Raw genomic sequence first — 14,424 nt, forward strand, 5'->3', positions numbered from 1 at the left:
ACAGAGGCAATCACTCTAAGTGTAAGGTAAAAATGATTTTTGGTGGCTACCCCTGTTAATAATTGAAGTATCACAATATTAAACAATTTTATGAAGGTCAGGACATGTTGAACCTGTGAACAAATCTTTGCAACCTACATCAAGAAGATGAACAAGGGTCAGATGACACAAGTAAGTTTTGGAAATCCTCTGCAACAGATCAGCTGGTTAAGTATAAAGCACCCTTTGTATACAGATGTTGATAGGAAAACCTGGATTCTTCAAGTGAATTTTGCACACAGAGATGATGCTGCTGCTGTCAATTACATATTTAAAAATCAACTAATGCCTGTCAGGACTTTCTGTGGGGTTTGAGTTCGTGCAAGCAGTTACTTGTGAAGAGTAGGTGCTAGATTTAAAAAGCCAGCGGAGCATGCCAAGACTTTCTGTGGAGTTTGAGATCATGCAGCACTTGGAATAGGCCAATACAAAAGTTAGGTTAAGTTAATGGCTATTGTTGGAGTGGGACAGAGTGGTGTACTACTTTGGCTCAAGAGGCGGAGGCTATGGGGATATTGCTGTCAAATTTCTCTTTCTTTATTAGTGCCTAGCTAGAGAAGTGAGTTACTCAGATAATTTGGGAGAATGAGGGGGTGATAGATAGGAGCTACAAGAAGGTAGTCATATCTAAGTTGCAGGAGGAAGATAGCTGGGTGACTGCCAGGAGAGGGAAAGGGAATTAGCAGACAGTGCAGAGTATTCCTCTGGCTGCTCACCTCAATAACAAGTACACTGCTCTGGTACCACTGGGGAGCGACAATGTAGTAGGGGAAAGTTACAGTGATCAGGTCTCTGGCACTGAGTCACTGAGAGGGTTATATTGATCTTGAAGTAGTTTGAAAGATCAACACAACATTGTGGACTGAAGGGCCTGTACAGTATTTGTGCTGTACTGTTCAGTGTTCTATATCTGTTTGGTTTGAGGATATTTCTAGCCGATTAACTTAAACAAGCATAAGCTCCTGATAATCACTATCAAAATGCATTGAAGGTTCATGTAGTGAGCTTTTATGGATTCATCAGAGATGACAAGTGCAAGTGGTGGTTAATAAGGTTTAGTGCCAAATTTATCAGGACTCCAATCAGACAAAATTTTAAAATACCAGAATTGTAGATATATATTATACCAAAGATGATCAGTTTCAAGGGACATTTGGTAGCACTAATGTTGACATTTTCACATTCCCAGAAGAAATTATGCACATGGAAAAGTACATTGCTTAATAGTAAATGATATTAAGTTAATGGAAACTGAAAAATAACATACCAATTATAGGATCTTTTATATCCGCATCTCTGAAGTACTTTTCTAAAACAGATGACCCAAAGGAATGTTGTGCATCCATTGTTGGTACATTTATTTTTACTATAATAGAATACAAAATGAAACAGTGCGTAAGTAAAAATAAAGGAACCAGCTGTCACATATTTGTCAATTGCATGCAACTGAATTAAAGTACACAAGTACCACACTTAATATTCAGGATGAATTACCACGTATGAGAGTGCTAATGGAAATCAGTGCTAAAAGATGTCAAGTGTGAATTATATATAAAGTGATGTGCTTTTGACAGTGATATTGTACAACAGTGAAAATGATTGTATTGCTGCATGGTTCAGCTTGAAGTAAAGCATAGAGCTGAAGTGCAATGGATGCCTGTGAAAGCTGGGGTGAGCAGTGAGAAACTTCAACAATGAAATGCAGACTTTGCAACTGCATTTATTTTTCTCAGCATGGTGAGTGCAGGACATTGCTGCTCCAAATATTGATGGACTACTTGCGTGCTGTTTTAACCCTTACCATTCACAAGCCATTGAGCCGAGAGCACACACTGGATACCATATTGTGTTGCTGAACGACCACGCCACTTGTCTCAAACCACAACCACCCAACACTAGCCCTCACAGGCAGCCTCTGCACGTCGCCTCAACAGTGCACTCCACCTTGAGTCGGGCAGCAATATCAACACAGATACATTTATTGAAAGAAAATGAGGAATCAGCCTATGAATGTTTGGACTGCTGAAGCAAGAGCACCAATAAATCATGAAGCATGGTACCAGTGTTTTCCAAATGGCTCAGAAAAAATGTTTAGCTTAATACAGTTGATTCTGGTTAATTGGGCATTGGTTAATCAGGGCAACCACTTATTTGGCAAAAAGAACAGAAGCTAATTGAGAAAATAGCTGGGATTCCCTTTGTCTTTTGGGACACTATCCACTTAATTGGGACAGGAGATTGTTGCCAAAAAAAATTCCAACCAGTGTCAGTCGCATGCACTTGTGGGGCCATTAGAAACTACACCATGCTTACAGCAAACAGTTTTTAAATAATGGCAATTGCATGTGTTTGTGTAACAAAAGCAGTATTTTTGTCACTGTGAGAATTAAGCAGCGAGACAATTTAGAACTGTTTTGCTCACTGCAGTTTGAAGGATTCCGGTGATGTCAGAAATGGCAGAGAATGAAAATGAAACTACAAGGGGTGATAAGTTTGTGGCCTAAGGTAGAAGGAGTCAATTTTATAAAACCTAGCACATTTATTTTTCAACATAGTCCCCTCCTACATTTACACACTTGGTCCAGCGGTCATGGAACATACAGATCTTGGACCTCCAGAAAGTGTCCGCAGCAGGGATGATTGGTAAGTTCATGGCCTAAGGTAGAAAGAGATGAGTTATACAGCTCTTGTTACATGCACATGCAGGTCAACTCTGAGCGATTATGCAGTAAGTTTGAAGTTAATAACTCATGAAGGGTGATTGATAAGTTTGTGCTCTATGGTAGAAGGAGATGAGTTAGTAACTTCAAACTTCTTGCATAATCACTCAAAGAGTTGAACTGCGTGTGCATGTAATGAGAGCTCTATAACTCATCTCCATCTATCTTAGGCCACGAACTTATCAATCACCCATGCTGTGGACACTTTCTGGAGGTCCAAGATCCGTATGCTCCATGACCGCTGGACTAAGTGTGTAAATTTAGGAGGGGACTATTTTGAAAAATAAATGTGCTCAGTTTTCTAAAATTGACCCCTTCTACCTTAGGTCACAAACTTATAGATCACCCCTCATTTGTCACTTCTTCAAAAACTTAGGAACTACAAAGAATTTGAAGATATTGTCAATCATCTTGAACGTTACAATGAAAATGAAGATTAGGAGGATGCAATTGTCAAAAGCATTGTATGAAGGCAGTCCATTAACTGCACTCTGTGTCTGCGTTGACCTTGTTCACGTAAAGTAAATTAAAAGAATACAGCAGTGTACACTGGATGAATTCCTATTTTGATAACTCTTAGGAACTAATGCACCGCTTTATAATACTGTAGTTCTACTGGTGTGTTATAATTTGTTCTGTATTTCATTTAAGTACATAATTTGTTACTCAGTTAAACAATAATTATTGTTTGTCTTTTATAATTTGTCTTTTTTTTTGTACCTTTTCACTATTTCCAGGAAACCGGCTAACTGGGGCAGCCACTTAATTAGGCCAAAATGTACTGGTCCTGATATGTCCCAATTAACTGGAATACACTGTATATACAAAAGCCGGCTGGTGGTGTAGTTGACCGCACCAGACTTCAAGACGAATGGTCCCAGGTTCGAATCTGGCCAGCTCCTTGCAAGCTTTCCTTCCGTGCTTGGTTGAGCATCAAGCTAACAACTTGGCTTCATAAAAAAGATAAATGCTAAAGAAAAGGCAAGGTTGCTGCTCAAGGCACCACAGGCGCAGAGAGGAACAACAACTGTACATACAACACCAAAATAAAAATGTTATAAAACACTCTTTGGTAACCTTTTTTATTTGCAAATGGCACCAAAATATATCTTATGGAATATAATAAATTAAACCTTTAGAAAATCCATAGTCACTTTCATTATTGGTCCCAATATATTGTTTTCCAAAATATGCTTACAATCCAAATTTAATCAAACACGGAATGCTTTGTGAAATAACAGCATCATTCCAATGAGAAAATAAAACAGCAGTTGTCAGCCAGTCATCTTAGTGTAATGGTATTATTGTAGAATATCCTGGATACAATTATTTACACCTTAAATAACTTTCCTTCTTCTACAAGATCAACTGGAGTGGAAAATATTTTGGAAGTAAAACTGCTTGCTAATGATCAATGCATTCAGTTCTACTCTTAACTCTTCAGGTAATTAAACAATGCTGGCTCTCCTTAATTAACACAAATCTGTTATCTTTTCTCCAGAGTATTATTCCTGAAAACCCTTCAGCCATGAGAGGTCTTCCACTCCTAATGAATTCTTAAGTGACTAACGATGCAATCTTTCTAGATGGAACTCATGATATGTGATGGGGAAAGGAAGAAGGGTAGTTTGTCAGCTGATAAGCTCTTTCTACTAAGTAGGGCTTCTGTGTACTTCAAGTGCATGAACTTGAGACTCCGTCCCATTCCTAATGCACCAACATAAAGCCACACTAGGGACTTGGAGGAGCAACACCACATATTCCATCTAGGAAGATTCCAACCTGATGGCATGAAGATCAATTTCTCAAACTTCAGGTATTGCCCCTTCGCTTCACCATTGCCCCATTCCCATTTTCTTCTCTCACCTCATCTCTTTACCTGTCTATCACCTCCCTCTGATGCTCCACCCCTTCCCTTTCTTCCATGGTCTTCTACCTTCTCCTATTAGATTCCCCCTTCTCTAGCCCTTTATCTATTTCACCAATCAACTTCCAAGCTCTTTACTTCCACTCCCCCAGTTTTACCTACTACCCACCTTGTACTTCTCCCTCCCTCCCCCCCCCCCCCTTATTGCTCTGACTTATCTTATTTTCCAGTCCTGATGATGGGTCTCAGCCAGAAGTGTCATCTGTTCACTCTTTCCCATAGATGCTGACTGGCCTGCTGAGTTCCTCCAGCATTTTGCGTGTGCGTTACCATCCTTAATATTCTTAATCCACTTTCAGCAGTCATGGGTTTGGGATTTACAAAAGTCAGTGGGAATGCTGCTGCTTTAAGTACATCCTCAAATTGTTTTTTCTGTATATTCGGTAAATTCCTGCCATGACAGCATGGAGCAATGTGGCTGTTTTGGGAGTCTATTGTCGGGCATGGCAAGAGGCTGACTTACCCAAAGGAGCTGATGGAATGTAAGTAGAGCACGTTGCCACAAGAGAGGATATTGATGTTGGTCCATTTATGTTTCTGAGAATTTGGAAGGTTTTTGAAAGTGGTATCACTAGTGTAGCACTAATGATAGTTTCCCAATGTTTTGACATGTCTGCTAATCTAAACGCATTTTATTACTACTGTTTCCTTGTTGATACTTGGTTCATTGAAGCAGATCCAGAAATACTTTCTTTCTGGTTGGGCTGAGAACATGCATGAAAAGTCAAGTTTGATAGCATTTAAAAATCCCAGCACCTTTCCACTACACTCTAACATTATTCCATTAAACATATGGTCCCCACTCTATATCTCTTCAGATTTGCAACTCTAACCAAATAAATTCTGCTCATGTTTTCAAGGGCATTCTCACTTTTCAACATAACAATGTCTTTCCGAATCAGTACAAATATCCCATTTACTTTTCTTTTTTTCACCTTTTCTGACTACATCTTATCTGTGAATACTGGTTCTCTCTTTACCTCCTGTAAATTGCTATTACCTTACTCATCAGAGTTTCTCACCACTACTTCAGCCCCACTCATCCAAAGCAACATTCTTTGGTTCACTATAAAGGCAATCTGCTCTATGTTTCTTCTCTCCGATTCTGAACGGGTGTATTCTATTATCTCTTGTTCTTATCTTGAAATTGTACCTGAAATGTTATGATTGGAAGAAAAGGCTTGATTCATAAGCGCCAGATGGGATCTATCTTTGCCTGCTTCAGAGGTACCCCGCAAAACAGAAGTCAGGTTTTGGACAACTTGATTCATCCCTATGATATTAAGAAACTGTAAAGTACATTGGATATTGGCATTAAGAACACCCCTGTTACAGTAGTGAAGACTTATGCCTCAGAACTTGTTGAAAAATTGGTATGGCTCATGAATAATGTTCTCAAACTGCATAAAATACAGAAGCCCGAAACCACAGACTCAGTGACTCAGCAACAGCTTCTTCCCCTCTGCCATTCCTAAATGGACATTGAACCCATGAACGGTACCTCACATTTAAAAAATATTATTACTTCTGTTCCTGCAATATTTTAATCTATTTTACACACTCACACACACATATACACATACTGTAATTGATTGCATCATGTACTGCATTGTACTGCTGCTGCTAAGATAACAAGTTTCACAACACATGCCGATGATACCAATAATAATAAACCTGTTTCTGGTTATCATTATACCCTCATGTAGAACTAAAACACCACACCATTAATGGGCTAATTAGTCAGGCAATTCCTACAGATCCAGAAATCCAGTTACCTGGAGCTGCCATGTCAATCATGAAGGTTGGAAATGGGGTGCTGACATTTGAAAAGCATTCAGTTCTGTTTTCAGCTTGCCAGAACACAGTCATGGTGCAAAATCCAAATAACCTTAAGAATTGGATTGATCCATGCACATCCACAAGAAATGGCTTCCCCAGCAAATAAAAACTGTGCAATGGTATTATCATAAACAATAATATCATCAACATCTTGGGGATGTCAGTATGGATCTGAACCACAAGTGGTCCAGTCATGGCTATAAAAGCACGATAGAATCTGTATATTTTCACAATTTTCAAGGCACAATTCAGGAGAGTAATGAAATACTTCCCACTTACTTAGATGAGTAGCTGCAGCCATACTCCAAAAGCTTGATACCATATAGGATAAGGCAGCCCAACTGACCAACAGACAATCCTCCACTTTAAACATTCACTTCATCTGCCAGTAGCGTACAAAAAGAAGTAATGAAGCAACTCTACATTGTCTCCACCACAAAGGACTAAGACAGCATGAAACAGGAATGCCACTACCTCTGTATCACATCACATTGACTGGGAAATATGTCTGCGTTCCTTCATAGCTGCAGTATTAAAATCCTGGAACTCCTTATGAATAGCTCTGAGAAGTACTTCAACCAGACATACTTTAGCGATTCAAGAAAGCAGCTTTCTACTAAATTCTCAAAGGCAAATTTCCGAAACCCATGATGAATCAGGAAGTAGTATAGCCACAACTCATAAATGAAGCATCAGATTCAAAATAGTAACGGTTTGTTGCATAATTTGCATTCTGTTGGAATGGAGAGTGGGAACAACGGAAGATGAGAATATTTTGCTAACTGAACAAAAGCTGAGTTATTTTGGTTCTCCATGACCATCCACACGTAAAAGAGAACTTTGCAGAGCCCAATGATTTGATTGTTCTCTGAACATTTCAAATGTGCAAACTTCAACAAATGACAACAAAAAAAGAAAAATCAAAAGCAGGAATGGGGAGGGGGTGAAAGAAGAACAAAAAAAATTGACAAGAGCAAATATAAAAGTAAAGGATAATTAAAGATTGATGTGTCAAGGTGAATAGCAATTGAGAATTTTAAAAGTGTGATTTGCAAGTGATTTGAGGTAAACTTTTTTCCCAGGAAATATACAGTGTCTATAAAAAGTATTCACCCTTCTTTGGAAGTTTTCATGTTTTATTGTTTTACAATATTGAATCACAGTAAATTAATTTAACTCTTTTTTACACTGATCAACAGAAAAAGACCTGTGTCAAGGTGAAAACAGATCTCTACAAAGTGATCTAAATTAATTACAAATATAAAACACAAAATAAATGATTGCTTAAATATTTACCCCCTCTAATATGACACACCAGATCATCACTGACACACCAATTGGTTTTAGAAGTCACATAATTAGTTAAATGGAGATCAACCGGTATGCATTCAAGATGTTTTAATTTATTGTAGTAAAATACACATGTATCTGGAAGGTCCAACTGCTGGTGAGTCAGCATCCTGGCAAAAACTACACCATGAAAACAAAAGAACACTCCAAGCAACTCTGCAAAAAGGTTATTGAGAAGCACAAGTCAGGAGATAGATATGAGAAAATTTCCAAATCATTGAATATCCATTAGAGTAAAGTTAAGTCAATCATCAAGAAATGGAAAGATCATGGGACGGCTGTGAATCTGCCTAGAGCAGGCCATGCTCAAAACCTGAGTGATCCTGCAAGAAAGGGTCTGGTGAGGGAGGCCACCAACTCTGGAGGAGTTACAAGCTTCAATGGCTGAGATGGGAGAGAATGCACATAGAATAACTGTTGCCCGGGTACTTCACCAGTTGCAGCTTTGTGGGAAGGTGACAAACAGAAAGCCACTGCTTGAAAAAAAACTCACTTGAATTCTCAGCTAGAGCTTGCCAGAAGGCATGTGGGAGATTCTGAAGTCAGCTGAAAGAAGGTTCTATGGTCTGATGAAACCAAAATTGATCATTTTAGCCATCAGACTCAACGCTATGTTTGGCGTGAGCCAAACACAGCACATCATCAAAAGCACATCGTCCCTACCATGAAGCATGGTGGTGGCTGCATCATCCTGTGGGGGTGTTTCACTGCAGCAGGCCCTGAAAGGCTTGTGAAGGTAGAGGGTAAAATGAATACAACAAAATGCAGCCTGAAAGAGAATTGCTACTTGGGAGATTTGTTTTCCAAAAAAACAATGATTCCAAACATAAAGTCAACACGACACAGGAATGGCTTAAAAATAACAACAAAGTTAATGTCCTGGAGTGGCCATGTCAGAGTCCAGACCTCAAGCCAATTGAAAATTTGTGTCTGCACTTGAAAGGGCTGTTCACTCACAATCTCTGTGCAATCTGACAGAGTTTGAGCAGTTTTGTAAAGAAGAATGGGGAAAAATTGCAGTGTCAAGATGTATAAAGCCGATAAAGACCCATGCACACAGACTCAAGGCTATAATAGCTACCAAAGGTGCCTCTACTAAATACTGACTTGAAAGGGGTGAGTGACTATGTAATCAATTATTTTGTGTTTAATAATTGTAATAATTTTCACTCTCCAAGGAAGAAACATATAGTTACACTACTCCAGTTCCTTTTTATTATTTATTTTAAGCACTGTTAGATTGCAGTGCAGAATTGTTATTTTCTTATAGTTTAACTTTACTATGCTTGCTTGTATTTTTACATAATATCCTGTATACCTTCAGAGATCATCTTCTGCACACCACTGTAGTAACACATGGGTATTTGGGTTATTGTCACTTTCCTGAATGTGCTGAGTTGGAAAATCAAATATGTGGATTGCAACAAGAGTTAGAAGGCCTAATGTGTGAGTTAATTGAGTAAGTGAAAAATTAATTGAACAAGTGAACAAATTGTTAGTCTGGAGGATCAGAGGGATCTTGGTATCTGAGTCCATTGCACACTCAAAGCTGCTGTGCAGGTTAACTGTGTGGTTAAGAAGGCATACAGTGTATTGGCTTCCATAAACCATGGGACTGAGTTCAAGAGCCAATATATAGTTACATCTATATAGGACCCTAGTCAGACCCCACTTGGAGTACTGTACTCAGTTCTGGTTACCTCACTAAAGGATGTGGAAACTGTAGAAAGGCTGCAGAGGAGATCTACAAGGATGTTGCCTGGATTGGGGAGCATGCAGCATGCCTTATGAGAATAGGTTGAGTGAACTCGGCCCTTTTTTTCCTTGGAGCGACGGAGGATGAGAGGTGACCTGATAGAGGTGTATAAGATGATGAGAGGCATTGATCGCGTGGATAGTCAGAGGCTCTTTCCCAGGGCTGAAATGGCTAGCATGAGAGGGAACAGTTTTAAGGTGCTTGGAAGCAGGTACAGAGGAGATGTCTGGGGTAACTTTATTTTACACACAGAGTGGTGAGTGCGTGGAATGGGCTGCCGGCGATGGTGGTGGAAGGGATACAATAAGGTATTTTAAGAGTGTTACGTGCCAGCAGCAGTAGACCTCAGAGTCAGCTTTTAATGTTAAACTAGTATATTTCCAGTATCTACCCAAAATACAGACAATTAAACAGATTACTCTCCTAAACAGAAATTAACAGTGCTATTCATGTTAGCTCACAACCTGTGATGGTCTGGGAACAGTTCTTCTTAAATCTTACTCAAACAAGCTCCTAGGATGGCAATCCAGAAGATTCCAGAAATCCACTTTAGTAAAACGAGGTGACAGTCTCAGAAGATTCTAGATGTTGAGTAGTCAACACTTAAATGCCAGAGTCACACAGGGGTAACAAAGTGACACCTAAGTTCCAAAATCCACATAATGGTATCACAAGGTGACAGTCACGGAATATTCCTTAACACAAGCGGTCGCCACAGAATACTCCAGTAATCCAAGTATGGATCATACAAAGTGACAGTCACGTATCCAATATGCACTGTGTGCTGCTAATCACAATCTTCTGGACAAGGAGAAGTATTAAACTTGCCCACTGCTGTAGTGAACTCTTTAACTAACTGCACTCAGCTCCTGCTGGTAGCTCGCAGACCATTGTCCTTAACTGCTGAATGTCCCAGAAAATCTTTCTGCACATGTCATAATGACGTCTTCCACCCACCTCATTCAGGTGCCTAAAATGACGCTGACATGGATCAAGAGACTCTTGGATAGGTACATGGAGTTTAGAAAAAGAGAGGGCTATGGGTAACCCTAGGTAATTTCTAAAGTAAGTACGTACATGTTTGGCACAGCATTGTGGGCTGAAGGGCCTGTATTGTGCTGTAGGTTTTCTATGTTCTATGTTTCTAAGTGAAAAAGGAAAACAGTGATCATTACAAAAACAGTATTTCAGAGAGTAAAAAGTCAGAAGAGCAAATCTCTGCATTAACTGAGGAAGTGAAAGAACACCAGAACAGAAGTAATCAGATTGAAATGCAGAAGAACAAACTGAAGCACTATCAGAAAACATAGCAGGGATCTCAAGTAGGCAGTCCAGCCAGTGACACACCTTGGGAAATGCCCTGTCTATCGGACAGTGCAACAATCTGAAATCAGAGGAATTCTGGGATGGACATGACATGGACTCCACAGTGACCTCTAGCAACTCAAGTAAGGATGGCAATGATGAAAGAATATGGTTGGCAGCGTACAACTTGCCTGAATATAAAGCCCAAGGAATTGAAGACTGCAGGAGGCAGACGGTTTTTCCTCAACCACCTGAACTGGAAAGGAAGGATAAATGTTCAAAATGGCCCACTTTCTTGAGGCATCTAATAATCATCAAGCAGGCAAGTCCAGTAAATCCAAATACACTGTTGCCATTAGACACAGAAGACTATAATGACCATAACTGTGCACGATAATAACATGCTACGAAAATACAATTCATTTCAAAAAGATGCCTCTTTTTACATCTCAACTGGCTCCTCAACAACTGAAAGAGTTCTGGCTGGATAGACTGTTGTTTCTGAAAATTAAGTACTGGTTTTGTGCAGCATGACTCCTGGTACCTCTGCGGATTATATGAAGATAGGTGGAGGGATAGGTAGGGCTGTGGAAGCAAAGCGATTGCAGCAGGACTTAGACAAATTGGAAGAATGGGCAAAAAGTGCTAGATAGAATACAGTGTTGGGAAATGTATGATAATGCATTTTGGAAAAAGGAATAATAGAGCAGACTATTATCTAAATGGGGAGAAAATTCTCATGCAAGATTCCCAGAAGGTCAATTCACAGGTTGAGTCTGTGGTAAAGAAGGTGAATGCAATGTTGGCATTTAGTTCAAGGGAAATATAATATAAAAGCAAGGAGATGATGCTGAAGCTTAATAAGACACTAGTCAGGCTGCACAAGAGTACTGTTGACAGTTTTGGGCCCCATATTTCAGTAAGGATGCATTGTCATTGGAGAGTCCAGAGGAAGTTCACAAGGATGACTCTGGCAATGAAGGGGTTAACATATCAGGAGTGTTTGGCAGCTTTGGGCCTATTCTCACTGGAATTTAGAAGGATGTTTGGGGGGGGGGGGGATCTCATTAAAACCTACTGAATATTGAAAGGATTAGATAGGATGGATGTGGAGAGGATGTTTCCTATGTTGGGGGTATCCATAACTAGAGGGCACAGCCTCAAAATTGAGGGGTGACCCTTTAGAACAGAAGAGGATTTTTTTTAAGCCAGAGAGTAGCAGGTCTGTGGAATGCTCTGCCACAGACCGCAATGGAGGCCACATCCATATGTATATTTAGGGCAGAAGTTTATAGTTTCCCAATCGGTCAGGGCACCAAAGAATATGGTAAGAATATGGGGTTGAGTGGGACAGGATCAGCCATGATGGAATGGCGGAGCAGACTCAATGGGCTGAGTGGTCTAATTCTGCACATATGTCTTATGGTCTTCAAGATGGCCTTCCAGGACTGTATGGCAGTATACCTTAATATTAGTTTTCCTAACAGGTTGATTTTTTAGTTATTTTGTACTTAATGCAGATAAGGAGGGAACATGTACTGTTATAGGAAAGGGGTCTTGTACTTAAATACACGATGAGTCGGAAGATATAAATGATTTGGCTGATCATATTCATAAAGACCTACATCAATCTGACAGGGGGGAGATTTTTGAATGAATCCAGTAAAATCTGGTAAGCTGCAGTTACTCAATATTATGAGTCATAATATTTGCACTAATGTGCCTTATCATAATTTACATCTTCATTACTTGCTTAAGAATAATCATTAATAGAGCTGCTTAAACATGGGAAGTGTACCTACTTATAAAGTCAATCCACCTGACAATGACATACCTCTATTTTTTCTGACATTTTCATAACTCGGGTGAATTTTTAGTTATTTTATACTTAAGACAGGCACTGCAAGTTTTTCTGAGTTTTCAGATATAATTATTCTAAATGTGTGATTTAGAATCAAAGGGAGAATGGTGTCGAATTGGTACTTTTCTTGCAGTTCAACTTTACTATCCTTGCTTGTATTTTTATATAATCACCTATATGCTAGTAACTATAGACATTCTGTGGGTTCAATGTAGGGTTCGCTATTTTTCATGTTATAAGTTAATGATCTGAAATACTGAATTGATGGCTTTGTGGCCAAGTTTATGGATGATACAAAGATAGGTAGAGGGTCAGGTAGTGTTGAGGAAGCAGGGAATCTGTAGGACTTGGACAGATTTGGGAAAAATAGCAAATAAATGGCAGATGGGTGACAATGTACTGAATATACAGTCATTTAAATGGAGAGTGAATTCAGAATCAGAGGCACTTGCAATTCCTAGTGCAGGATTCACTGAAGGTTAACTTGTAGTTTGAGTTGGTATCAAGGAATGGAAATAAAATGTCAGCATTCTTTTCAGGATGACTAGAAAATAAAATCAAGGATGTAATACTGAGGCTTTATAAGGTGTTGGGTCAAATGACATTTGGAATACTGTGAGCAGTTCTGGGCCCCATATCTAAGGAAGGATGTGCTGGCACTAGAAAGGGTCCAGAGAAGTTTACAAGAATGATACCAAGAATGAAAGAGTTAGTGTATGAGTAAAGGGAAAAGTTCAATGTGAATCCTCCTTGGTTTATGCTAAAATAAAATGGAAGTCTGTAAGACAAAATGGTGTGAGCTTGGAGTGGGATTGTTTTTGAGAAAGTACAAGAGAACCAGATGACTGCAATATTTTGAGAAAGGGAGTACAAATCTTCAGCCACAACAGTGGTGTTACGAATGAGGAGCAACTCTGACGGGCAGAAGGGTACAGAATCGCCAATGCCCGCCCCCCCCCCCCCACCTTTTTGAGAATCGCAAAATCGCTATTATTTTGGGTCTGATACCCAGGAAATGAGAGAGATACACAGCATGTCAGTAATGAGAGAGAGACGCAGGATAACAGAAAAGGCAGTTGTTATTGACAACGCAGGAATACACAAAGGTGGAATGTCTCCTATTGACAAAGAGAGAGATTACTGCTATTGTCTCTTGAAGGAGGAATTGTGTATTGAGTACTGTTCTATTCATTGAAACCCCTCAGGGGGCAGCCAGAGTGGTCTGGTTGAGGGATTGCATCATCCCAACCTGATTGACACCTGAGACCCCATGAGTGAGGATAAAAGTAGGGTCTCGGGAACACCCCTCAGACGCACCAGGAGAGACGCTACGAGACCGGTGGGGGCTTGTGTGTGTGTCCACCCTTGCCTGGGTGACAAGTCCTCCACGGAACGGTCTAGCTAAAGGACGAATACGGATCAAGATCGTACAAGGAAAGTCGGCAAGTTTCTCTCTCTCTCTCTCTCTCCAACAATTGCAACACAGTGATCATCAACGACTGCAGCCTGTATGAACTGAACTTTATATTTCCATCGGACAATTCATTATCCCCTAGACCATATATGTCAAACTCAAGGCCCGTGGGCCAAATCCGGCCCACGGTGGAATTATCTTTGGCCCGCGAGA

At 39.8% G+C, this 14,424-nt stretch overlaps 1 protein-coding gene across 4 annotated transcripts in view; it reads right to left on the bottom strand.

Moving 5' to 3' along the window:
- Positions 1-14,424, bottom strand: part of LOC140732104 (uncharacterized) — a 72,059-nt gene that overhangs the window by 41,525 nt on the left and 16,110 nt on the right. For all 4 annotated transcript variants that reach the window (XM_073054260.1, XM_073054263.1, XM_073054262.1 and 1 more), the window contains one exon: positions 1,307-1,405. In XM_073054260.1, coding sequence (XP_072910361.1) covers positions 1,307-1,405 — 99 coding nt within the window. The remainder of the gene's footprint in view (positions 1-1,306; positions 1,406-14,424) is intronic.

The sequence above is a fragment of the Hemitrygon akajei genome, chromosome 8 (assembly GCF_048418815.1).
Source record: "Hemitrygon akajei chromosome 8, sHemAka1.3, whole genome shotgun sequence".
Taxonomy (NCBI): domain Eukaryota; kingdom Metazoa; phylum Chordata; class Chondrichthyes; order Myliobatiformes; family Dasyatidae; genus Hemitrygon; species Hemitrygon akajei.